The sequence below is a fragment of the Pagrus major genome, chromosome 21, assembly GCF_040436345.1.
Source record: "Pagrus major chromosome 21, Pma_NU_1.0".
Classification (NCBI taxonomy): Eukaryota; Metazoa; Chordata; class Actinopteri; order Spariformes; family Sparidae; genus Pagrus; species Pagrus major.
Genome location: NC_133235.1, coordinates 12,122,463 through 12,148,763, shown reverse-complemented (window position 1 = coordinate 12,148,763; position 26,301 = coordinate 12,122,463). Strand labels below are relative to the sequence as shown.

Sequence of the window (26,301 nt, the reverse complement as noted above, 5' to 3'; positions counted from 1 at the left end):
CACCAGTGTGGGAGACTGATACACCTGAAGTGCTTTTCCCTTCACGGCAGATATCAATCTGGGTCTCTGCAGTGATGTAACCAGCTGGATTAAATCATTTAAGGACAAGCTGTGGAACTTCAAATCCTACAGGGTTTCTTATGTAGTCCATTTCATACTAATATAGTCTGCTCAGCTGTGGTGAAATCCAGGTTTTGAAGGGCCCGCCTGGCCCCTGTAGCCCAGCCAACCCCACCCACCAAACACAAACAAAAGGGCTCTTGCTCTGGCGGAACGAACCGAGTTTGGCCCACTCATTGCGTTTGTTAGCCCCACAGAGACCCTGAATATAGAACAGCTATTCTATCTAATGAGGCAGAACTTCATGGCTGCCTCTATAAAACTTTGTCAGCCTTCTGTTCTCTGGCAACAAAGCCTGAATTTTTTAAAGTTTCACCCATTTTTTTCCCCAGTGACACACAAACTGTTAAGATGAATCGAACGCGGGCTTTTTTTCCTCTCGGTGACGCGAGACAAGTGTTGCAAACAAAGATGACTATGTGGAGAAATAGGGCGCTTAGACGGGAGGAGCGATCAAGAATAACGCCTCCGCAGGGAGCGCTTTGATGACACAGGGTTGTAGTTTTATGAAATAGCCTACATTTGGCTTTGTGTCGAAGGTCTGTGAGGAATTGTGAGTGAGGATGTTTTCCTCCACTTTTTATATTCTAATCTATGAAGATACTTCCGAGACCCAATACTAATTTGACTATTTCTCATTTATTGTGAGCAAAGATAATTGGGTGTTGCCTGCTGTGTGCCTGCAAGGATCTCCGTGTTTACATAACTTGTTTTTTCTCTTTGATGGCAATGGAGATGCAAAATGTAGCGAGCTAGCAGTGTATCATGACTTTATTACTTGAATTTATAGTCCTGCAACCATAACACTGTTTATTTCAGGACATCATAAAACCAGTGTGAAGTCAAAAGGTTGTTTCGGGGTGAAGTGCAGATCTGGGTTTGCAGATTTAAAATCACATTTAGGGGCTGTTGTTCAAAATGTTTCTGATATAAATTATGGTAGATAAATGTAAATAAATAAGTGTCAACTGATGCTGTGACACGTGTCAATAACTTTGAAAATGACTAAAAATCTTGGGGGGTGGAGTTAGAAAGAAGTGAGCTACCAGGCGTCTAACATAGCCTCTAGCAGACATGAGGAGCGCTCATAGCCGCTACTAGCATAACAAACCCGAAACTGTCCGCAGTTGAGTTGCATTGTGGGTAATGTATAACCTGACACACCGGATGTTTGGTTGCACAGAACCATGATGAAAATGTTTGGCTTGGCATGTGATTGGACAAACTATCTGTCTGTCACCTTCTATCACGGGCTAACCTCATCCAATCAGATCAACAGAAGGGGAGCAGAGTAATCACTTTGTTAGCAGCTGCTTTAGCAACAAGTAAAGCTATCTGCTTGACTCCAAACTAGCATTAAAATACCTTCGAAACAGCCTTTTTAGCCAAGCCAAGCTAACATTTTAAATGTACTTTGAAGCCATATGTTTACATTTGTATTTGTAACTTACTTTACTGTAACTTCTAATGTGTGCCACCAATGTGGACATTAATAAAAGGCTGATACAGTGACAGAACTGTTCTCGTCTTCTCTACAAGTTAAAGATGTCTGATGGGATGTAACTATTTATATAATTTAATAAAGGACGGCAGAAATAAAATAAACATCTAGAACTAGACAAAAACAAACGACCCTCAGCCCTTTTTTTTCTTAACCCCTCATCATTTTTGCACAGCCACTCAGCAACTTTGGTTTGAGCATTTTGTCTGTACATATTCATCGCAACAATCAAAAATCTATTTGTGGTGAGCTAAACTTTGATTAAAAACCTCTTAAATCCAGGCTGCCGATCTGGTGTCAATCCAATCAAGAGGCATTTAGTTGCGTGGCACGTTTCCCACATAAAGTGCGATTCAAAGTGCGCTGACAACAAACAGCATATGAAGCGTGGAGGGCTTTGACACAGCAGATCAGAGGGAACCACATCTGTGCTCTCCCAGACAGATATGCCTACTCATAAGCTGTCATCCAGCGGAAGGTCTCCAGTGGTTCACTTCAGTAGCCTCTTGTCCTGGGCCAAGCACGACTGATGCCGGGGATCTGAAAGATAATTTTGTCCTCTAGTAGATAGCCTACTTTGGTGAGCACATTGTCTTTGCAGCTTCGCCTCATTAGCCCTCTCATGGCCTGCATGAACAATCAAGGCTGGGCTGCTGAAATATTGATTAGCTCTATTGTGAGCGCAGAGATATTTCAGGGGTTTTTTTGGTGTGGGGCGTTTTGGTGCATATAGACGATTTCTTGAATATAGTTATTTGTCTTCGGTGGCTGTTTACTCCCAAGGGATAACAGTGCCTCCCCTTCAAAGTCTCTCTGGCAAATACAGAGAGGACACACTGATCGCATAATGCTGTGGTTGTGTGTGCTGTAGCCTACCTTCTGTGTGTGTGTGTGTGTGTGTGTGTGTGTGTGTGTGTGTGGCTGTGCATGGTGTCCCCTCATATTTCGCATGGTTTTATATGAGGCATGTGCTGTAACGTTCAAAGAGAATTATATAGTATTGTTTATGGAGGGTGACTCCATAAACAGGGGAGCTTTAATGCTCTGCGCGAGAGGAACCGCACCGCTGAGTTTACTGCCAGCTGGACTTGTGTTACCTGTACAATCCTCTTTAGTCACATTAATATAGCCCTGTGCCATGCTCTAAATAGCGCTGCGGGGACTTGAAACAGCAAGAAGAAGTCGAGAGATAGAGAGAGAAATAGGAAAAGGTAAGATGGAAGAGGAGTGGGAGAGGAGATAAGAGAGAGGAATTACAAAGTAAGTGAGAGTGGGAGTTCTGTTGCCTATCAAATAGGCAAGTTTAAGAAGCGTTTCCACCTTGGCTGCTAATGCACTCCGTGATTGTCTTGTGTGACTCATAGAGTCCATAAAGTAGGTTAGTGGGTTATTGCTTAAAGTTAAAGAGCTAATAAGCCTCAAAATGTTTTTATTCATGATGGGAATCATTCTGCAGCAAGAGGAGTCAGTCCCAAAGTTTATCTATGATAATGAAATGTATCATTAAAGATAAAATCCTTGAAGCCCACACATTAAAAATAAAAAGTTGTTTGTTACGCTGCAGATGGAAATCTTTGATCTCATCAGGAGCATTTTATGTCTCTGATCAGAATGAAGAAGACAGTTGAGCCGAGCAGTGCCTTGTATTTTAACAAATGTAGCAGTTCACAGCCTTTAAAATGACGGATCAGACACAAGTACAGTAAGCTGCTCAGTAAGGAGTGAACATAAAACATGCAACATGTAACTCAAGTTAGACCACAGTTAGTTCATGTGATGACTGACAGTCAGAAGTCATTGAGAGACCCATCAGACCTTTAAACTGACTTTTGTTATGCTGTTGCCAAGGGTCAATAATACACTTAAAGGTGCAATTTTAGTTGAAAACATTCAAAAATTAACCAAAATTATTAACAGAACAGGTTGTGTAATCTGTGTAAGGTGTTGCAGTGATATCAATTGAGGCTAGCATGCTAACCAGCTAGCGCCGGACCGTCCTGGTCCAAAGGTCCTGTGCTAGCTGTGTAAACACCAACACTTCCCCCATGCGCCTCACTCCCAGTCTGGACATCTAGCTGCACGGCTAACTGAGCTAGCTAGCTAATGACATACTGACATACTGCCCCCTCATATTCAGGTGGAAATATTACATGTTGTATCTTTAACCACAAATATCAGTCTTGTGGTGGCACTGGAGGAAAAGTAAGAGGAAATATCCAGGTAACCCCTAATGATTCATCCTTTGGGTAACATAGTTGTTGAGATATTTCATTCCAAAGGACCGAAGTGGTGAATGAGAGACTCACATCGTTGTCATAGAGCCATGCTGCTAGAATGGATTTTAAATTTAAAAAAAAAAGAACAGCTACCAAAACTTCTTCAGAGTTCATTTTTCAGCAACTTTGTCACACTTGTCAACTCTAAATAACTACGTGTGATAGAGCTGATGTGTCTCTGGAGCAGCTGTTAAAAAGTCTAAAAGTCTTACTTTTTTAATGCTCTTTGATTGAATACCCACAATTAAGCTGCATATGAATCCTCCATGCAGTGATGCAGTGTGTTCTGCCTCTGTTACTGCTGTGACTTCAGCATCACTAATTCCTCATCTCATCTCAAGTGAACCATTTGGCCAGTTAAAGTCTTCCCTGTAGATTCCTATAAGGGTCAGATTGTCAGTCCTATTGATTGATGAATTAACACCCCCGACCTGTTTTTGGCTTCATCAACATCACACATAAAGAGCTCATCTGCCTGGTTTTTTATGCACATGGATCATGCAGGGGGGAGAGAAGAAGGGGAGACATAACTTCACATGAGTGATATGCAGACGTCTGCCATTCCCTCCCTCCATGCTTCTCTTAACTCATCCACCCCCATCTGTTCATCCGAAGCACGGCGCAATCTGGCGCGCTGCAACCATCAGGTGTGCGCGCACACACAGCCCCGCAGCCTTTCATCACCTCACGCGCTATAACTTTTTAGTTCCGGTTTGCCTTTGAAACGAGGAAACGAGGCATTTGGATGAAACTTGTATTCGCACAGCATCAGACCTGACACAAGCCTCTAACTCTTTTACCAACCGATTCTCCCACTGCTAGACTGAGGCAAGGGGCCAAAAGTGGGCCCCGTGTGACTCCCTCCATATATCGTCCCTTTATTCAGGCCTGATGTGTGAATCTTTATGTGCGCTCCTCGTGACCTCCCCTGAATCCAGAATGCCAGTGATGGAAACAGCTTCGGACAAAAGCGAATGAGATGCAGAAGCGGTGAAAGGAAGAATGAGAGGGGAGGTGGGAGGAGTTTGGAGGGAAAAACGGGTCTGCGAGCCTTTAAATCATCATTGGAAACTCATTAGAAAGCTGGCTGGGCCGGGCGGAGCCGGCCGCACAGATTGCGCGCTCCCGAGCACAATGCTGGTAATGAAGTGGAAGCTCGGAGGGAGTGTCCCAGGACAGATTTCTTTGCACTAGTTACTCCACTGGCCCTAAAGTTTCCCCACAATCTGTGTATGGGGTGTAAAAAGCTGCATTCATGAGGTGTTAACCGCTTTGTTTCTCGGGAGGAATTTATTCAAAGTGTTGCAGCTATCAGCGACAGATGGGATGGAAGGTGACGGATCGGAGCAGAAGTTAACTAAAAGAAAAGGCGATGGAGAAAAAGAGAATAAAGGTTTAATGTAACTGGACGTTGTCAATCTGGTGGCATTCTGGTGCCAGTCCATGCCTGCTGCTTCATTCAGGGCTGGATCACTGAGGTCCACATGTAGACTGTCAGACTATTACATGTAGACTGTCATGCAAAATAGTCTACCAACATCTTCATCATCTGGTCTACCATTGTCAATTGTGTTGTTTTCTTTAAAGGGGCAATATGTAGGTTTTTTTAAGAAGAAATTCAAACTCAGAGTTTTAATATTTACAATATTAATGAGGCAATAATACAAACAAAGACAGAAATATTAATTTTTCACATAACTGAGTAAACAAGCTGTTCTCAGAGGAAATTAAGGTCCCCAGAACACTGTTTGAAGCTGGAAAGGTGGCAGGGTCCGCCACATATAAACAAAGTAAAACAGTATGAAGTTGTGTTGTCCTTTAAGGTCAGTTTGTTTATTCAGTAATGAAAACAAACAGTTTGTTTATTTAGTTTGTTTATAAAAAAGAATCAGTCAATAAAGATATTTCTCTTCTGTTAAAATGTTCTTCCCCACAACTACATAGCGCACCTTTAAATCAAGCATATTCACACTGCAGTTTGGTACAGTTTGTTTTATTATTATTATTAATCACTTAATAATTCAATGTCACTAATAAGGGACAGTTTTATATTATATTTTGACTGTAGTTGGAGTTTTTAATAAACCAGAATATTGTCCGACAGTTTAAGCATTATAACAGTTTTGAATTGTTACAACTTGTTTTTCAGTGTACCTCGATCTAAACCTTAAAGGAAAAGTTCACCCAAAAATGACAAATCAGTCTTTAACTACTCAACCTCATGCCGGTGGAAAGTTTTGCGTAGTCTGCAAAAATTTCTGGAGCTTCACAGCAAAAACATTCTCCTAAATATCTGAAGTAGATGGGGACTTGTTTTAAATGTCAAAAAACAAACAAACAAACAAAAACATAAAATGGCTCCAATGAGCTTTTACAACGTAATCCAAAATGGAACCCCAAGATCTCAAATTCATTGGAAGATACAATATCTAAATCAATTTTAAAGCCAACACCTTGAACCCGTCTGGTGCACAAGGTTGACTGCACGTTGAGGGTGTTTATAGCATCTTTTCAAATCAGTTTGGGATCTCAGGGTTTCCAGAGACTTGGAGAGACAAGTCCCCATCTGCTTCAGTTGTTTAGGAGAATGCTGCAACATTTTAAGAATGTCAAGTATCGTCCCAATTCATTGATTTGTCATATAAAATATCAGTTATTATTGAACAATGGACTTTGTGAGCAAGGTTATGTCTCCAAATGCCATGTTTAGTCTGACCAACAGAACAAACATGTATAATTCACTGTCATGTAAGAAAAGCATCACACTGGAGAAACTAAAACCTGTAAATATTTGGCTTTTTTGCCTGGATTGGATCAGTCGATTAATGTTTCATACCTAGAAATGATAAATCCACCTTAATAACGCAGCCCCCTGAAGAAACTCTTACACGAGTCGTTACTTTAAGCCTGAAAGAAATAACACTTTCTGCACCAAACAATTCATTTCCAATGGAAATCACTGTGGAAGGTTGTGACCTTAACACAAGTGCCAGACGCAGAGTCTCAGCAGCAACCTCTGTTTTTTTTCTTAAATTTTACCTTAGGGTCAGACAAAAGGGCCTAATTAACCTGCACACCACTTTACCATGTATTCAATTTTCGATAAGAGCTGAGGAATAATACGGGCTGAATGGGCGCGTGAGGCCTGTGTAAGTGAAGAGCTGCTCCTCTCTTAAAGACCTCTGAACATGGGCCGTGACACAAGTTTCTCAAGTGTTGCACTGATGGGCGCATTCACTCCTAATCATTTTCATCAATAGTGTTGGAGGATGAGGCCATTACCCAGACGAGCCCTGGAGTGCGGTTCTCCGGTGGAGAGGCGATAATTGGATAATTAGTGCTGGGAACCAATTAGGACTCTGTGCTTGTGATGGCACGCGAGTTAAGCAAAGGTTAGCGAGAGAGGGTGGGGGTGGAGGTGGAGGGGGGGTTGAGCGAGCTGATCGATTATCTCAGACACCCCGCACACACACTCACACACACTCACACACACACACACACACAACAACAACCGTCCTTTCTCACCCTCCTGCTCCCTCTCCTCACTTTCTCCTTCCACCGCTTATCTGGTGGACAAAAGAGACCAAATCGCCTATTTCCATCTCAATGAGTTAAGCCCCAACAAGAGGCAGGGATCGGGCGACCGGCTTCAGACCCCGAATACCCGGCGATCAGCAGAGCAAATGGGACCACAATGCAGAAGAAAGGAAGAAAGGAGGGGAGGGAGGTGGAGGAGGGGGGGTTGCACTAAAGATATATTTATATATGTTAAAGAAAATGCTAATATGTCCCGTGAAGAATAGAGGGGATTTTAGAGACTCTCTCTAATTCTGCTATTGTTGAACTCGCGTGCAGACGGGCGAGATTGACACGGTGATCACGTGAGAGAATTATTTTATTTTATTCTAGGGGGTGTGTGTCCCCTCAGATGACAGCTTTACGTTGGGGGGGGGGGTGCAACAAAAAAAAACGGTCAAACATTGTAAGAAAGTCTCTCTGTCTTTCTAATGCGCGCGCACATGCACGTGCAGGGAGTTTAATCCGCGAGGCGAGTCTGGTGTAATTTGCTTTTGATTGCTCTGTTTCTGTGTGTGTGTGTGTGTGTGTGTGTGTGTGTGTGAGAGAGAGAGAGAGAGAGAGAGAGAGAGAGAGAGAGAGAGAGAGAGAGAGAGAGAGAGAGAGATGAATACCGTCGGAGGAGAGCTGTGTACTCCAAACACATAAAGAAATGAGAATAAACAGGAGGATTCTCACGCGGCCACACAGTGAGCACATTATCACCGAGCTTCAACAACGGGCTCGTCACAATGCTTTACAATCAGAGCCAGAGCTGCTGCAGCAAATCATTCATCCGAGTTCTCCTCATGTTATCAGTGATCTCAGCACACTGCTCTGCGCCCTTTATGAAGCATTAGTATTTGGTTATGACCGTTAATATGAACACATTTGCTGGGTTGGTTGGTCAGGCTGTGAAAAAAAAGCCTTTGGCTGGTGTTTATCCTTTTTTGGATTTGGTATTAAAGCAGTTATGAAGGCTGGCAATGCATTAATAAAAGCTTAATAAGCTGTTAATGAATACATGTTTCTCCAGATGGTCTACAAAACAAAAAGCCTATGAACAACTTATTGAGGGACTGTACAAAAATTATTAGGGTGTTTAAAGGGGGACTGTAGTTTTGGGAGAGAAATTCAAAATTAGAATTTGAATATTTTCAATATCAGTGAGGTAGTAATACAAACTCAGAAATATCTGTTTTTTCCATAACTCTTCTCAGAGGAAAATAAGGTCCCAGAACACTGTTTGAAGCTAGAAAGGTGGCAGGGTCCGCCACATATGAACAAAGTAAAACAATATGAAACTGTTGTCCTTCAAGGTCAGTTTGTTTATTCAGTCATTAAAAGGAGGAATTTGTTTATTTAGTTTGTTTTGGCATAAAAGAATCAGTCAATGAACATCTTTCTCCTCTGAATACATGTCCTGCCCAAAAACTACATAGTGCACCTTTAAATTTGTAAAAACAAAATTAGAATAAAAAAAGTTGTTTAATGGTGTAACGCAGTCTAAACCTTAAAGGATAAGTTCACCCAAAAATGAAAATTCCGTCATTATCTCCTCGGCCCCATGCAGATGAAGAGACGGGTGAAGTTTCGTAGTCCACATGACATTTCTGGAGCTTCACAGCAGGAAAGCATTCACAACTGAAGTGGATGGGGACTTGTTTTAAAACATAAAAAAATAACCAAAAAATAAAACTATAAAATGGCTCCATACAGCCCATCTGTTGTAAATCAAGTCTCTGGAAGCCCTCAGATCCCAAATTGATTTGAAAAGGCATTTTTTTCACCCTTGTTGCACGGTTCAGCCTGTGCACCTATTTCAGACGGAGTGTGCGCTAACACTTTTAGCTTAGCCACCACAGTGAAGATTTTAGCTTTAAACTTTTCATCCGCATGTGGCCGAGAAGATAATGACGAAAGTTTCAGTTTCAGGTGAACTTTTCCTTTAATATCTCAATTAACTTCTTAGGTTTGACACAAATTAACACATCAATAAAACCTAATACAGATTCATGCAACTATTGTAAAGGACGCTAATATAAAATGTAAACTTGGGACGAAAAGAAAATACAGACCAAAAATATACTTCTTCTTCTTCAAAGGAATTTCCTACAACCTGGCAACCCAAAAGTTGTTCTCATTAAAGGATCATAACTGATCTATAATGCTAGGGCAGATGGTTTATGAATCATTAATAACTCAATTATAACTTATAAAGTCTTTATCAAGGAGCCGGGCTGTGAAGTGGCATCAATATTTCTATAAGGGGCTGGTAGTTTGGCTGTGGTGTCCTTAATTAATGGCAGGGTGATGTCTCCTTATCGTTTGGGACAGGCCTGACTGTGTCTAACTATGCAAGCTGCTTGACTAGATGTTGTCCATTCAGGTGTCTCCTATTTGACTTTCTGTGGCAGATGGGTTCTTTATAGAACATGCCAACTGATATTAGCTTCTACTGCAAGGCAAGTGTTGAAAAAAAGCTCTGTGTGTGTGTGTGTGTGTGTGTGTGTGTGCGTGCGTCCGTGCGTGCGTGCGTGCGTGTGTGTGTGTGTGTGTGTGTGTGTGTGTGTGTGTGTGTGTGTGTGTGTGTGTGAGTGGGGTGAAGAGGGAAAGAGAGGGAAAGAGAAAAAGAGACTGAGCCCAATGGGAAGAATGAGAAAATCTCTTAAAGAGCCGTGACGGGGCCCCGGTCGCTCTCTAAATGTATTTTAATAGGAGGGACCCTGATGTCCGGGCCAATTCATCTCCCATCTCCCTGTAATGAAAGGAGTCGTGGCCGGGACCCGGGCAGGTCTGGAGTAGGGTGGGGGGGGGGAGTGAGGATTGAGGGATGGTACAAAGGCTGCATGTGGCTCTGCCTCATTATGCTGCAGTTAGGCGGAGGGCTGCATGGAGGCAGCGGGGGTGAGGGTCCCCACAGACCAGCTCAGGGGCCACAATACCGGCATGGACGGCTGCAAATGGAGACCCTGCCATGCCATTATCCCGCCGCTACTAACGAGGGCTTCATACGCCTTTGATATAATCTCACTATTGAAATCCTGATAAATCCCCCCTGCGTTTACAGCCAAATCCCATTTGTAACGGGTTCATAGAAGGCTGTGTGAGTGCGTGCGTGACCGCCTGTGTGTGTGCGTGTGCGTGTAGTCTTCACCTGCGCCTCTCTGTTCTGGCAGGCGAGGCCACGGAGAGTCGCATGTTAAACCGGGCCGTTACACTGGCTTTAATTAAAAAATCCCCTCTCTCGCGCACAAGACATCTCGTGAGCCGATCTGATCTGAGACCGAATTAGAATAAAATCAATGTTTAAGTGGATATAGTCCTTTTTCCAGTCTCAGATATGATCTGATAGGCAAACAATTACTGGATTACGACACACTGGGGGGATGAATAATAGAAGACAGAGCAAATTTATGGAATTTATTAATGAGAATAAAATGAGCAGTAAAATGATGCCATTACCACCAGTTACACCACATTCTTCTGGATGCTATTATTCAGCACGTTAAGCTGTCTCAGCATTATGGGTCTATCACAAGTCCATTATGTGAAATCTTATCTGTCTGGGTGAGTGGATCAGGGCGCTCTGAGGTTGGAGGAAAAGGACAAATCACGTCATATTCTGGCGTGCGTAAAGTTATTCTCCTATCGGAGGTGGAGAGGTCACTGGGACAGCTCCTCCTGCCATTGACTGCTTCTTGCTCTGGCGGGCTGCACGGGACACGTGCGTGGGGATCCAACCTGACGGTGTTTTAAGCATAAATCTGTTCACAGTGAAAGTGCGCCTACAGAGCATCCTGAACAGATACTCCTATTCAAATGCTTTGTCCTCTAGCTCAGGGACACTGCGCATCTCTGTGCTCCCCCCCATGTGCCGGTGCGCAGACTCATTTAACAGCCCGAGGAACATAAACAAGCAACGGAAACTATGGCTGTATTAAATCAAGCCTCGCGTTTAGCCCACATATTGGGTGCCAAGTTTCTCCGCACAGTCCAGGAATCTCTAAACAGGGTTTAGAGGTCTTTCAGAAGTCCCCCTTTTTTTCCCCTCTCAAAGCTCGGATTGGTCACAGTGCGGCTCATTTGCATGCCTCGCCGTATAAACCCTCCTGCAGACACTGCAGCCCTCTTGCGCTGAGAGAGCAGCACACCTCCAGTAGAGAGAGAGAGAGGGAGAGAGAGGAAGAGCGGAGCGCATCCAGTGCGCATTGAAAGACATATGGAATATTTATGAAAGGCTTTATACATTAAGATAAACAGACCCGGAGAGTCGACAAGAGCGGGGAAGGAAGAGTTTTTTGGGCGTTTTGTTGAAACTTTAAATCGGACAGTTCGCTGAATTTCAGATTATTCTGGAGTGAAGGTGTCAAGATGGGAGGAATAGGGTGGAACGGGCTGTCGGTGCTACTGTGCGTCTCTCTGGCGAGCCTGGCTGCTGTCACACAAGGAAAGACTGTGAAATATCAGACATTTGAGGAAGACGCACCGGGGACAGTGATTGGAAACTTGGCCAAGGACATCTCCTCCAGCGCCTCTTCGTCGGGGGGCTCCAGGACCAATTTCAGGATGATGAAACAGTTCAACTCCTCTTTCATCCGTCTGAGGGAGAGCGACGGGCAGCTGACCATAGGAGAGAGGATAGACAGGGAGCGGATCTGCAAACACACCCTGCACTGCCTCATCGCTTTCGACGTGGTCAGCTTCTCCAAAGAGCAGTTCAAACTCATCCACGTCGAGGTGGAGGTCAAGGACATCAACGACAACTCCCCCGAGTTCCCCCGGAAAGAGTCGAGTCTGGAGATCTCCGAGAACACAGCGGTGGGCACGCGGATCCCGCTGGACTTTGCGGTGGATGATGATGTTGGGGTGAACTACATCCAAAGCTACCAGATCTCCGTGAACAGCCACTTTTCAATTGACGTGCTCAGCAGGGCCGACGGGGTTAAATATGCGGAGCTGGTGCTCATGAAGGAGCTGGACCGGGAGACGCAGGCGACTTACGCGCTGGAGCTGGTCGCCATGGACGGTGGCAACCCGTCCCGCACCGGAACAACGCGCATCAACGTCAAGGTGAAAGACTACAATGACAACAGTCCGGTGTTCGACAGGAACAGCTTCTCCGTGGACCTGCCCGAGGACGCGCCGGTGGGCTCCCTCCTGCTGGACCTGAACGCGGAGGACCCGGACGAGGGGCTGAACGGTGAGGTGGTGTACGGGTTCGGCAACCAGGTGCCCAATGAAATACGACAACTCTTCAGAGTGGACAGGAAGACCGGGCGGCTCACCTTGGAGAGCCCGATCGACTTTGAAAGTAAGACCACGTACGAGTTTGACGTCCAGGCTACCGACCTGGGTCCGAACCCGAGCCCGGCCATCTGCAAAATCGTAGTGCAGGTGCAGGACGTTAACGACAACGCACCGGAGATCTCCATCACCCCCATGACATCCATCACGGCGGGGATAGCGTACATCACCGAGGCGGCGGCCAGGGAGAGTTTCGTGGCTCTGGTCAGCACCTCGGACAGAGACTCCGGCGCTAACGGACAGGTGCACTGCACTCTGTACGGACACGACCACTTCAGACTGCAGCAGGCGTACGAGGACAGCTTCATGATTGTGAGCACCAGCCCGTTAGACCGGGAGAAAATCCCCGAATATAACCTGACAGTGGTGGCGGAGGATCTGGGCTCCCCCCCCTTCAGGACCATCACTCAGTACACCATCAGACTGACGGATGAGAACGACAACGCTCCGGTGTTCAGTAAGCCGGTGTACGAGGTGGCCGTGGTGGAGAACAACGCACCTGGCGCATACATCACCACGGTGGTGGCGCGGGACATGGACATGGGGTCAAACGGGAAGGTCAGCTACAAACTGGCGGACACGTACTTCATGGGCTCCCCCATCTCCACCTTCGTGTCACTGGACCCCGCCAGCGGGTCGCTTTACGCGCTCCGGAGCTTCAACTATGAGGTGACGAAACAGCTGGAGCTCCGCATCACAGCCAGCGACGGCGGCTCCCCGCCGCTGTCCGGCAGCGCGAACGTCTATGTGAGGATAGTGGACCAGAACGACAACACGCCGGTCATCACTCAGCCGCCTCTCAACAACGGCTCCGCTGAAGTCCTCCTGCCCCGGGACGCACCGAGCGGCTACGTCATCACCCGGGTGGAGGCGCGGGATGCGGATGAGGGCGTGAACGCAGAGCTGTCCTACGGGCTGGCCACCGGTGAGCCCTCCGTGTTCTCCGTGAACAAAGCCACCGGGGAGATCTACCTCAACCAGGTGCTCAGCCACGACGTGGACGAAACCCTGAGCGTGACCGTGACGGTGAGTGACAACGGGAGGCCCGCGCTCACCTCCACCGCCACGCTCCACTTCCTCATCATCGCGGGCGCCCCGCCGAGCGACAGGACCATGTACCAGCCGGGCGGCGGGGACGAGGTGCACGCGCAGTGGGACCTGTCGGTGGTGATTATTGTTGTCCTCGCGGGGAGCTGCACGCTCCTGCTGCTCGCCATCATCCTCATCGCCACCACCTGCAACCGGCGCAAGCGGGACAAGAGCGGAGAAGACAGCGACTCGTACGGGGAGAAGGGCACGCTGGAGAGGGGCAGGAGCCACGTGGTGGACAACCCGCTCCTGCCTCTGCACGGGGCCGGGGGAGAAGCGGGCTTTGAGGGACACTCGTACAGCAGCCAGCCCGGCGGCTTCACCTCGGCTCACCCCGGGGGCAGCGACATGTGCTCGGCCTCAGAGGACGGCAGCGAGGTGCCCTGCGTGTACGACTCAGACAGCAACAGCAAGCTCCGAGGGACCAAACATGAGGTGAGACGCCCCTTTGGGACAGGTGGAGGAGGTGTGGGGTGGCGCAAAGCTGTGAGAGCAATCTGCAGGTTGTACACTCAGCAGACACTAACCTTTGTTCTCTTCCTGCAGGGCTACTCCACTCTGCCCGGCTATGGGAACGGCAAAGAGGCGGTGAGGCCCATCACTATCTGGAAGGGGAACTCTTACACCACCATCTCTGCCAGGGACCCCGCCTTCAGTGGCAAAGACAGTGGCAAGGGAGACAGTGACTTCAATGACAGTGACAGTGATGTCAGTGGAGACACCGGCCTGAAGAAGGATGGGGCAGTGGTTCCTCCCATGGGCGGCCAAAATGGTAAGAAGAAAGGCTGTATTCATAAAATGATCTCAACTGAGTGTCATGTTTTGGTTTTACATCTAACCCCACTCTCTTCCCTCCCTCTCTTCTAGCTCTGTGGGCGTGCACAAGCGAATGTAAGGTCCTGGGTCACTCAGACCGCTGCTGGAGCCCCTCAGCAGTAAGAGCCAACGCAGCGCCCTCCCCGGCCCCGACCCTCTCCTCCTTCAGCAGCCTCCCCAAGACAGCCTCCCTGCCCCGGGACCCCAACCGCAGGGACAACTACTACCAGGCCCACATCCCCAAAACAGTGGGGCTGCAGAGCGTGTACGAGAAGGTGCTGCACAAAGAGTACGACTACGTCCTGGTCACCCCACCCAGGCCCGTGAGGGTGCAGGAGATCAGCGACATCACCCTCCCTGTTTACACCCCCACCCCCACACACTGTCCCAACAAAGACGTCTGAATCAGACATTGCACACGCACAGAGCTCCCACTCAAAGAAATGTAAAGTGTATTCAGAAGTTTTAATTTATGATTCCTTGACAATGAGAATAATGTTTTGCAGATATTTGTTGCTGTGAATATATAAGTTTATATCTTCATGTTTGTGTTTCCTTGTAAGAGCCACATTTGATGCCCATTCAATCACCTTTTGTTGGACATGAAGTGTATCATATGCAAGTTTTGTACATACAGAGATTTTTATTTTTATAAAAGTAATAATTAAGCAAAGAGATGTACATATGAATTGTAATTATTGATCTTTACGCACGCTGACTATTTAAAAATGGCCCCGGAAACTGTGCAGTTTGAGGGCCGGTGACCCACAATGTATCAAGTTGATAACGATGTATAAAATTATTTGAATGCAATAAGTGACTGTACAGATTTCTTTTTTTAATCATCACGATATTCTGAGAGGAAAAATAAACTTTGAAATACTGTTCTGAGACTGCGAGTTCCTCGTTCCTTCGCAGTGGATGATGTTGAGGTGAGCAGGGTGTTTGTGCGTGCCTCGCAGGAGCATCAGTCACGACTGGAAGCCGACAGGCGTCGCTGTTATTGCAGCAGTGAGCCTCTGTCCTTGCAGCCCACCGAAGAAGGTCAGTTTAGTTTTTTCTTCTGTGAATTTGCTGGTGAGATGCCAGAACAGACGCCAAGGTTTTTTTTTTCTTCTTCTTCTTCCAGCAAATCACTCTGTCGCCTCACGCATATCAAGAGCGTTCATAGTTACTCTCTGGACTAAATAACCTGCATGTGAACAGATAAGCTCAGATTTACATCACATATAAATCATTACCACCTAATGACGCGCGCACAGGAGAGACATGATGAGATTGACTGTGCGTAAAGGCGCGCGTGCTTTGCGTCTGAAAACAAAAAAGGGCACGTGGGGAGAGGAAGTCTGAGGATAAGTTTGATACGCATCCAGGTGATTTTTGTCTAAGAACATGAAGTCCTTGTGAGCAAATCCTCCTGCAATCCTGTCAGGATGTTTTTTTTTGTCTATCTGCCAAATGCGCACGCTGCGCCCCTTACGTAATTCCCCCCCCCCCCCCCCCCCCCCATTATTATTCATGGGTTCAGGGCATTTTTCAGAACAGAAACGCAGCGCTGGACTCGCATATAGAAGATGTAAGGGGAGTAAGATGTGAGTCTATCCAGCAAAGTGCCTTTTTTTGTGTAAATATACTGTGTCCAATGTGGAGAAAACATGCGACATTCCACCGGAGTCACCTTTGACCTGCAACCGTCTGTGGAGGCATTGAGAGGGGGAGAGACGGGGGAGAGGGAGGGAGGTGTGTGTGTGTGTGTGTGTGTGTGTGTGTGTGCGCGCGCGCGCAAAGGTGATCTGAGGAGACAGCCTCACCTTTCCTTCATCCTTCATCATCTGCCTTAATTGCTGAATAGGTCTTCCCACCGAGGTTGTCATACAGCTTAATGATATGAAATCCTGAGGATCATAGCAGGAATCAGAGTCATGTAAGTTACATGAGCCGCCTATATGATCTTCAAAGAGAAAAAAAGATTAAGGCTCTTCTCAAATTCTCAAAGAAAGCAAGGAAAAAAAGAAAAAAGAACTTTTGGCTTAAATTAGTGGTTGCTCACAATTATCACCGACTGGAGGTGGCTGTGTTTTACCTTTTTATTTGAAGAAGTTACAAAACTTTGGGGAGAGGCTGAGAGAGAGGGGAGAGAGAGAGAGAGAGAGAGAGAGAGAGAGAGAGAGAGAGAGAGAGAAGTCAGTGGACTGGGCTCTCCTCAGGTGTTTGGCTCCAGTCATGGCCGGGAACTCAGAGAAAGTACCGATCGCCTCGGCGGGACCAGAGGACCTGCAGCAGTTCATGCCTCCGGTGAGTTTGAGTTTGATATTGCAGACAGGCCAGCAGAGCTCAGTGTGTTCGGGATAAGCAGATCTATATGTTAGAAAAGTGTTTGGACGCGTGGGGGGCCAGTCAGAGTCCAAGGTGTTCGGTTATTGACCTCTCATATGGTGAAACCTGCTCTGAATCTCTCCAGTGTTTAGGCTGCTTGTTCTACACACACGGTCATGATGTTGTATATATGAACATGTGTTGATTTTTTTTTTTTTTGGTCCGTGTGTTTTGCCGTAGGCCTACTCCGCCGTGGCCGTGAAGCCCGCCGCCACCGGCCGCCTCCTGAAGGCCGGCATCGCGGTGCTCATCGCAGGGGCCCTCCTACTGCTACTGGGGGCAGTCGGTGCTTTCTACTTCTGGAACAACAATGAAAAACACGTAAGAGTCATATTTTATTTATCCTCTTGCTTGCACGGCAAAGAATTTGTTTTTTTAAAAGGGACTGAATGAAAATTATAAGGAGGGGTGGGGGTGTCGATTTTAATTGTCCTTTTGGCTGAAGTTACAGTCGTCTGTCTGTTTTTGGAGAGCTGGGGACTTTCACTGCTTTTTTTTTATGAATGTGTTCACTGGTGCAGCACATAGGAAGTTCCATGACCATATTAGGTATGCAAGTGGTGCCAATTTAAGACATTATTTGGACGTTTTGTGGGGAGGGTGTTGCAGTTGTCAGTCAAGAGGAAGTTCAAAGAAAACATTAATAACCCTGGGAAAAGGGTTTTCTTTCCTACAAAGAGAAACATGAAGTTCGGCCGCCATCGCCATCCCAATCGCTTCTGTACAGTCCCTAAGGACTTTTAATCAAAAGTCAAATCAAATGCAGTCTGATCTGCTAGATTCTTCCCTTTGTTCCATTGTAGTTTCTCTCCTCTTTCAAAAGTTTTTCTAAAATAAGTGGAACTACCATCGACAAAAAAACAGCCCTCATACTCAAACCCTATAAAAAATAATGCCACTTGATTGAAGGAATTCTTGAAATGAGCTGCCTTTAATTGGAAACAAGTGAGATTAAGTCGTCAGAGGTCAAATTTGTAACTAGTTTGAATTAGAAGGAGACTGAGAGGAAAGTCTTTTTTTTTTCCCCCCCAAGATGGACTTTTTTGCAGCGTAGGCAAACAGTAAAATGTAAATGAAACACTCCAGTTCCATGGTGCAGTCTGCTGGGTGAATGGAGGCGTTGTGTGTGCTGGAGGATCCTGGCTGTGTGGAGAGGGGTGGGGTGGGGTGGGGTGTGGGGGGGCCTCTTTTTGGGTCCGGCTGATGCTCCAGGGGCAAGAGGTGGAAGAGATGAGGAGGAAAATGTAGCTTTCTGAGTGTTTTTTTTTTCCATTATGGAGTTAGAAAAAGGTATGAAGACATGATGAAAAGGCTCGGTAGAAGGGTCATCATCACCCAGAGCTGCACAGATTGTATTCTCCTGACCGAGTCTGAAAGAAATTGTCGCCTGAAAGAGAAATCCAGAAAAGAGACGTGTGTGGAGAAGTCGCGGGGTAAGATTGGAGAAAGAGGGTGAGGAGGAGGAGTGTTGAAAGAGAGAGGGCTGGGGGTGGGGTGACTCTCAGGGCTCTCATACCTTACATGCCAGTCTGAAACCTTGTGTGTGTGTGTGTGTGTGTGTGTGCAGGTCTACAATGTCCACTACAGCATGAGCATCAATGGCAAAGTGGAGGAGGGTACAATGGAGATCGACACGGCCAACAACATGGAGAGATTCAGCACCGGCAGCGGGGCGGACGAGGCCGTCGAGGTCCACGACTTTGAGATTGTGAGTTGGATCTCGAAATAATCCAAAAAATCAGATAAAAAGCAGAGAACCAGACTCATCAACACGCTCATCACCACTCTCCGGGCAATTTGGATCATCAGAGAAGAAGTCGATCAGATTTGTTGAAACTTTAATGACCCTTGTGAGATACTGGCTCAGCGTAGCAGCGGAGAAATTAAGAACAAGTAGACATGTTATCTCCCTTTGGGCACATCAGTGTCAAGAAGCATCGTCTCTCCAATTTTCATTAAATTCGGACTGGTGGTTTTTGACCTTTAATTAAAGTGCCCCAATCAGGCCAATCAGAGAAGTGAAGCAGCAGTTTTGGCCTTTTAACTATTTAAATTTTGACCTTTAAGCACAGTGTCCCCCGTGAGTGTGATTTCTTAATCTAGGACATACTGCCACACCGCAGCATCGCCCCAAAATGTGATCAAAATCCGTGATTACGTCTGATGTACAGATCTATAGTCCCTGCAGAGTGCAACACAACCACTGTAGAGGTAATCAGTTCTTACTTCCAGCGTTTTGTTTGTCCTCTCTCCTCTCTGATCTCTCCAGGGCATCACAGGGATCCGGTTTTCAGGAGGAGAAAAGTGCTACATCAAGACCCAAGTGAAGGCTCGTCTGCCTGATGTGGAGGCTCTCAACAAGGAATCGATGACGTTCGATCTGGTGGGTTGGTCCTGTCTGTCCTTTATGTCCCGAGAAGACATGTTTTCGTCACGCTGTAATGTGCTTTTTAGTCAGTAATCCCTTTCTACTGCAGGAACTCAACAAACTCTAACCCTAGGCGTCCCATTGCCGGAGCTTTTAAAGGAGTAGTTTGATATTTGTGGGGCTACTCTTGGTTGCTCTCTTGCTGAGCATCAGATGAGAAGATCAATACCATTCAAGGTATGAAGGTATGGCACCAGCCAGTTAGCTTAGCTTAGCATAAAGACTGGATACGGGGAAAACCGCTAGCTGCTTTTCAAAGGTAAAAAAATCCACCTATCAACACCTCTAAAGCTCTAAAAATGGCTATTTGTGGTTTTACAGGGAGTTATGTGCTGAACTACATCGTAGCTGGTTGCAGTGACTTCTGTATATTTAACAGACACTGACAGCTTCATCAGTCCCCTCATTCAACATGTATTAACATACTAGCCACTGACCTTATGAATCTGGATGGATCTTGTGGGGCTGAAAAGTGAAGCCAAAGCAGAAGTGTCTTAAACCTGCATTCTTTCTAATAGCCAGGAGGTGGCAACTCCATTGGTTTCAAAAGGAAAACTGATTCAATGTAAGCTTATGAGAAAATGACTCTACCTATCACTTGATTTATTACCGCAGTCAACAGTTTCCTGATGGATTTATGATCTCAATTGGTAATTTCAAGTCAAACGATAAAGCTTGTGACTGGCAGGTCACTACCACGCCATGTCCTTGGGCTCTCAGTCAGGTCCAACCTCTAGTCCAAATATGGTCACTTCTGGCTCCAAAAAACAAGATGATGACGGCCATAGAGCCAAATTTCAAGGCCTAAACAGTAGCCCACAAACTAATGGGTGACGTAACAGTGGGTTTACCTTGTCAGGCTTTGGTACTAAGCTCTTCCTTGTGTTTCCAGTTTATTTTACAAACACTGACGTTGGCAGCCAGTACATAAGTCTTATCAGGGTAAACAGGCCAGTGTAACCATGGTAACAGCTGCATGGCAAAACAAACTCAGTGCCTAAGCTGACATTAAAGCTGCTGTAAGTGTTATCGTCGTTTTAGGAAACTTCCTGTCCCCTCACTCCTCTCTACGTCACCACATGAATGAGCAGCGGTAATCGCCAGATATAGCAGCAAAAAGGAGGATCCTGCTCTCTGTGCGTTGACAGACAGCCTCGTCGCTTTATGGAGTTCTCTGTCCTGATTGGATAAAGTGGGCAGGGATACCAGAAAGTGTATTTTCTCTTTTACTGCATGAGCAGGAGGAGGAGAGACATGGGTTACTCACCAAACACCCTATAACAATGATAACTGTTGGAATACATAAAAATGCGGCCTGAGCAGCTCTTTAATTCCAATCGTCCTCAGTTGAGCTTTGTGTTTCGTGCTAATTAGCAAATGTTAGCATGCTAACACGCAAAACAAACGCTGAGATGGTTTTGACGCTGCTGGACAGTGAATTTCTTTGTGAAAGACTCAGGTCGGATTTTCCACGTGACTTCATGCGCGCTCTCACGTGCCTCTTCTCATACGAAATGTTATTTAGCTCTTCAAATGCAACTTTTAACATTTACAGCTTCAGATACAATGGATTGTTTGAACCAGAGAAACTTTCATTAAGGGCTAACATTTGTGAGTGCAGTACTGACATTACAATACTGTAATGTCTTCTAACTCATCACCCTTTCCCTTACTTGCTAATGAGCCATGAAATCTGAAGATACAGATGTCAGGCGGTCGCTGATAAAGGACCATTAGTTCGTCACGTTCTAATAACAAGACGGCTAAAAAGACAATACAAGTTATAGAGGACCTGGTTAAACCTGGTAACCTGCTTAAAATGACTTTTTAATGATTTATGAGGCAATATTAAATATTTAATCAGCCCATTTATAAAGCCAGCGCTTACAAATTATAAACCCTTTGTAAAGTATTCTTTAGTCATACTAAAAGTTGCAGTTTACTGCTGCTTACTGTGTTGTGTATGCTTTGCTGAGCTGTAGAGATATACTCACTGCTGATATGAAGCTATTAGCATGAATCACCAGAGCCGATGATCTACCAGGAACACATGGTTGATTTTATGTGTGGGTTCCCATCACTTAACAGCTTGGTGGACTCTATTAAGATCAATAAACACAACAGAGGACTACACTAAAATGTACCGTGTGTGTGTGTGTGTGTGTGTGTGTGTAATGCTATCACAACACACCACCACAGCCTGTGACTGTTCAATTGAGGCTGTCTGATAATTAAAATCATTTAGCTCTGCATAAGCCTCACATCCACATAAATCCACATCACCAGAATTGCCTTCGCACATGCGCATAATCATGCGCGCGCACACACACACACACACACACACACACACACACACACACACACACACACACACACACACACACACACACACACACACACACACAAGAGGGCACACAATTAATTATCACGCAGGGCTGCTCTTATTGCCTCTCTCTGCCTCATAAAAGATCATTTATTTCACGTTTTCTGCTTTTGTGTGTGTTTGTGTTATTGCCTCTCTTTGCCTCATAAATGATCGTTTGGTTCACGTTTGTGGGTTTCGCCTGTGTGTGTGTGTGTGTGTGTGTGTGTGTGTGTGTGAGAGAGAGTGTGAGAGTGTGTGTGGAGACAGGGAGATGTTGTTATAATGGTTGCTGCAGGCTGGTCATTTGCTATAATTTAGAGTGATGGCAAATATGGGTTAGATAAGAGCGCACACAGACACACACAGACACACACACACGTGCGACGCCATCCGGAGAGAGTGGGTCAGATAAACTCTTATCAGTCGAGCAGTGGAGAAGGACCCCCGCTTTTATTTGTCCCTCCAGCAAATCATTTGAGCTGGAGAGCGAGAAAAAAAAAACATTTCTGAGAGGTTGGAGGATAACATTCCCTAAACATGTCTGTGGCTAGTGCAGTGCAGCCCGCAGGAACAGATGCCTGTGGGCAAACTCATCCCCTCAGAATTCCTCTTTTACCTGCAGGCTGTGGATACAGAGTCAGTATGTTTACACAGTATCTCCTCTGAAAACCTCATTAGTTTATCTGCAGAAACCTGCAAATTTAGGCCATCCATTCTCTCCCTCCCCTCAGATCTTGATGAGTCCTGACACTGTGTATGCAGCTAAATGTTAGCACAGAGGGAATCTGTATACTAAAGCCTCCAGGGCTTCCTTTTTACTACTTGATTTTATGTTGTTATGAGGAGCATTAACAGCACAGCATTAAAGCAGATTAGACTCGGACAGGATGCAAAGACTGTGGGCTATTTAAAGGGGACAGCTAGTAACAAGATCCATAAACAAGTGTGATTTTACGCCTTCAGCAGCCAGAGACATCTTGAGATGCTTTGTTGTGATGTTTGTCTCACTTCTCCTCACCCTCTCCCCCCACCCTGAAGGAGGACGAGGTGATGCCAGCCAAATTTGAGGATGATCTGATCTGGGTGGCAGCTGACACTCCCCTCTCGGACTCTGCCTTCCTCAGCAACAAGATAAAGGACTTGTGCGGAGACCTGCCAATCTTCTGGCTCCGTCCCACCTACTCCACCAGTAAGCAATCGAGATAGCTCGTGGGTAAAGATGTGAAAATGTAAATCCGAAGACAACTGAAAGCCAATTTTTCAAGGCTGTGTGCGTTTTGTCACAAAACAAAGAGGATCTGGGTCAAACGGTCTCCATAATATCCATTTAACACCGCGGCTGTTAAAGCCACAGAAAGAAAAAAACAGGCTAAAAAAGAAAAGCAGAAGTCCTTTTGAAGTTTCCCAGCTCCCGAGTGTACAATTTTCAGCATGCTGGGAGGTCAAAAGTTCCCAAAACACAATTTTATTCTACTTCATCTGAGGACTTCAAAAATACTGCCAGAGAAACGGCTGCGCAATCAGGAGCTGAGCCACATTAGTGCCACTCCGCTCCTAAATTTGGTCTGCTGTCAGATACTGAGACTGTAATGTGTGCAGGCGGACAGAGGAAGAGGAGGGCCGCCCCCCGCCAGCGCCGCCAGGCAGCCGGGGCCGGGGCGGAGGAAGAGGACGTGGAGGCAGAGTTCAACCCGGAGAACCCCTACCAGGTGAGTCATGCAAACAAACTCACACGTTCCTCTTCCTCTGTCGTGTTTACGTCCAGCCGCGGCGTCTGCGACTGTCCGTTCACATCTGCGGGCTACCTGAGAAGGCTTTTGCCGAGGAGGGTTTCTCACAGCTGTGCGAGCGGGAGCAGATGCCGGGGTCACGGCGGAGGGGCCCGGATTGTCACTGCAGATCTGAGTGTATGCGTGGGTGTGTTTTCTGTGCATGCGTTCTCTATGCGAGGCTGTCTCAGCCTGTCCAAAGCTTTCCTTTCAGCATTGAGGCTGTATGAATAATTCCACAACACCACCCCCTCCTCCGCCGTGGCCCCTTTGCCCTGCTGAGCACACACAGACTCCCATACATACACACCCCCCATGCCCTCCATCCTCACCCCTTCTGTTGGGCCCCACTTTTTCCTAATCCCTCTGCAAGCATCCCCCAACCCCTGCTACGCACTCCTGACAGCCACAGACGGGGGGTAAACAGCAAGCACTGCGCTGAAGAAGAAAATATTTGACAACAAAAACCCACATCTGACAACACCCCCCCCTCCCCATCCCGCCTGTCGGAAATCCATTTTTAATTGGTTAGAAACGAGCACTATCTGCCGCCACTAAAGACGTACAGTATCACACTTTGCACACTCTGATGCCCGCTGTCCTGTGTGTCTCCTCTCAGAGAGGCCTCGAGGGCGAGCAGGGCACCATGAACATCGACCCCATGCTGGACCACCAGGGCTTGTGCTGCACCGAGTGCCGCCGCAGCTACTCCCACTGCCAGAGGATCTGCGAGCCGCTGGGAGGGTACCACCCGTGGCCGTACCACTTCCGAGGTTGCAGGGTGGTCTGCAGAGTTATCATGCCCTGCAACTGGTGGGTGGCACGCATCTTGGGTCTGGTGTAGACCAACTATTAATACCATTGTCAATTGATTATTTTCTCTTTTAATCAATTTGTTGTTTGGTCGTTAAAATGTCAGAAAAGTCCAAGATGACATCTTGTTTTTTGTCCACAACTCAAAGATATTCAGTTTACTGTCACAGAGGGGTAAAGAAACCAGAAAACATTCACATTTAAGAATCTGGAATCAGAATTTCTCAATTCGATTAATCGATAAGCAAAATAGTTGGCGGTTAATGTAGTAGTCGATTAACCATTGCAGTGGTAGTGTAGAAACCCCCGCCAATGTAGGAGATGGTAGAGTAGAGGAGGGGAGAAACTAGGAAGGGTGGATGAAGAGGAAAGTTTAGGGAGGTGGTGGTTTCTTGTCGTCATCTACTGTAGTTACCTGATTCGTAGGAAATGATCAGCATCAGTCTCCGTGTTCACACATTATAAATCCACGGTACGGAATCTAGGACAGACATGTAAAGAAACGCAGCAGCTGCACTCTGCACAGCTTGTCTTATTAAATAAACATACCTGCTATCGATTCAGATCCTTCTGGACTACAGCACAACATGCTGTCAGGAGATAACACGAGTTGTGATACGAAACATCCAACAGACCTGTCATCAATTATTGATAAAAAAAGCATCGACGCCTGCATTGATTTGAAATATGTTTAACGGCACCCATTTATGTAGAGGAAAAGCAGGCGAGCTTGTGTTTATAGAGCTGGTAATCACTGCTTTGCTTTTATTCTTTTTGCTTTTTGATGTAAATAAATGTATAGGGTGCAAAGCATTTCAGCAGCAGTCAGCTGGCTTCAACAGCAGCGAATGTTTGTTGAGAAATCTTTTTGACTCCTGTGTTTTTAACCCTTTCCTTTTCCTGTTTTGTCTTCATGAGTAGCTCTCATTAAAACACAGAACTGTACACGCAAACTCATCCTCATGTAATTTCATCTGCATTGAAGAAGCTCTACCAAAAGTGCAATATCACTGAATAAACTTTTTTAAGTAAACTCTAAAGTGTCACCGCTTATTTTTTTGTTATTGACCGAATGACTCAATATCCTATTTGTAAATGCATATGGCTTCTAGCTTGTGGTGAGGCTGATTTGGGAACACCCTCTCCCCCTCTCGTGCACACTCAAAGACACTTTACAGTTTGGAGACGTGTCACATCTGGTAGCTGCTCCAAAGGGATGAGCAGAAAGAAGTTTCCAGAGTTCTTTAATGTTGAGAGTTGCAGCTCTAGAACTCTTTAATGAGACTAAAGACTCTGTAGCCGTCACGCTCCCAGATCTTACCCACGATGCAAAGCGCTTAGCTCCTTTTGATGTCACAGAGCCGCCTCAGGCAGGGGTAGGGGGTAAGGATGGGGGCGGTGTGTTTGTGTGTGTGTGTCAGGGATAGTGTAGGAGTGTGTGTGAGAGTGTGTTATGAAGCTAAGAGTTCCATCCAGAGCCACAAACGGGCGTTTGATCGTCACGAGAGATGAAACGATGTGTGATGAATTTAACACTTAACTCAGTGTGAGAGGGCTTGATGATGCGGTTAGGAGGCTGATCCATATTAATGCTCTCTTGCCGCGGCAGGACGCCTCCTCACAGTTACAGCTGCCGCATATATGTGGTTGGAGAGCAGGGGAGGTGCCCACTCTCCCGCATCTCCCACTGTAAATCAGCACTTCACCTCCGGGCTGCGTCCTCGCCTGCTGGCCAAATGACTCTGGGCTGTTGATACCAATCGAACCGCCATACGTAAAACCACATCCTCGAGCCGTCAACCATATCTGAGGCGCCTGCGCTGCTATCAGTAATGCCACATTTCATTCCTCCCAGCACATAATCACACAGCATGGCTCACTGTCAT

The 26,301-nt window shown here is 46.3% G+C and overlaps 2 protein-coding genes across 2 annotated transcripts; both read left to right on the top strand.

Moving 5' to 3' along the window:
- Nucleotides 1-11,826: 11,826 nt before the first annotated feature.
- LOC141017008 (protocadherin-8-like) lies at nucleotides 11,827-15,068 on the top strand. The gene is made up of 3 exons (XM_073491629.1): nucleotides 11,827-14,283; nucleotides 14,395-14,620; nucleotides 14,716-15,068. The coding sequence occupies exons 1-3, from the start codon at nucleotides 11,827-11,829 to the stop codon at nucleotides 15,066-15,068; spliced, it is 3,036 nt and encodes a 1,011-aa protein (XP_073347730.1).
- Nucleotides 15,069-16,851: 1,783 nt separating this feature from the next.
- On the top strand, nucleotides 16,852-25,448 carry LOC141016525 (leukocyte cell-derived chemotaxin 1-like). The gene is made up of 7 exons (XM_073490924.1): nucleotides 16,852-16,959; nucleotides 17,221-17,361; nucleotides 18,608-18,748; nucleotides 19,310-19,423; nucleotides 22,872-23,022; nucleotides 23,433-23,542; nucleotides 24,222-25,448. Exons 1-7 carry the CDS (start codon nucleotides 16,888-16,890, stop codon nucleotides 24,444-24,446), a joined length of 954 nt encoding a protein of 317 aa, XP_073347025.1. The 5' UTR covers nucleotides 16,852-16,887; the 3' UTR covers nucleotides 24,447-25,448.
- The last annotated feature ends 853 nt before the right edge of the window (nucleotides 25,449-26,301 follow it).

Coding starts and splice junctions, on each gene's coding strand:
- LOC141017008 (XM_073491629.1), top strand. CDS start 11,827: ATGGGAGGAATAGGGTGGAACGGGCTGTCGGTGCTACTGTGCGTCTCT. Junction 14,284..14,394: donor TCCGAGGGACCAAACATGAG/GTGAGACGCCCC, acceptor CTCTTCCTGCAG/GGCTACTCCACTCTGCCCGG. Junction 14,621..14,715: donor TCCCATGGGCGGCCAAAATG/GTAAGAAGAAAG, acceptor CCTCTCTTCTAG/CTCTGTGGGCGTGCACAAGC.
- LOC141016525 (XM_073490924.1), top strand. CDS start 16,888: ATGGCCGGGAACTCAGAGAAAGTACCGATCGCCTCGGCGGGACCAGAG. Junction 18,749..19,309: donor AGGTCCACGACTTTGAGATT/GTGAGTTGGATC, acceptor TGATCTCTCCAG/GGCATCACAGGGATCCGGTT. Junction 19,424..22,871: donor AATCGATGACGTTCGATCTG/GTGGGTTGGTCC, acceptor CCCACCCTGAAG/GAGGACGAGGTGATGCCAGC.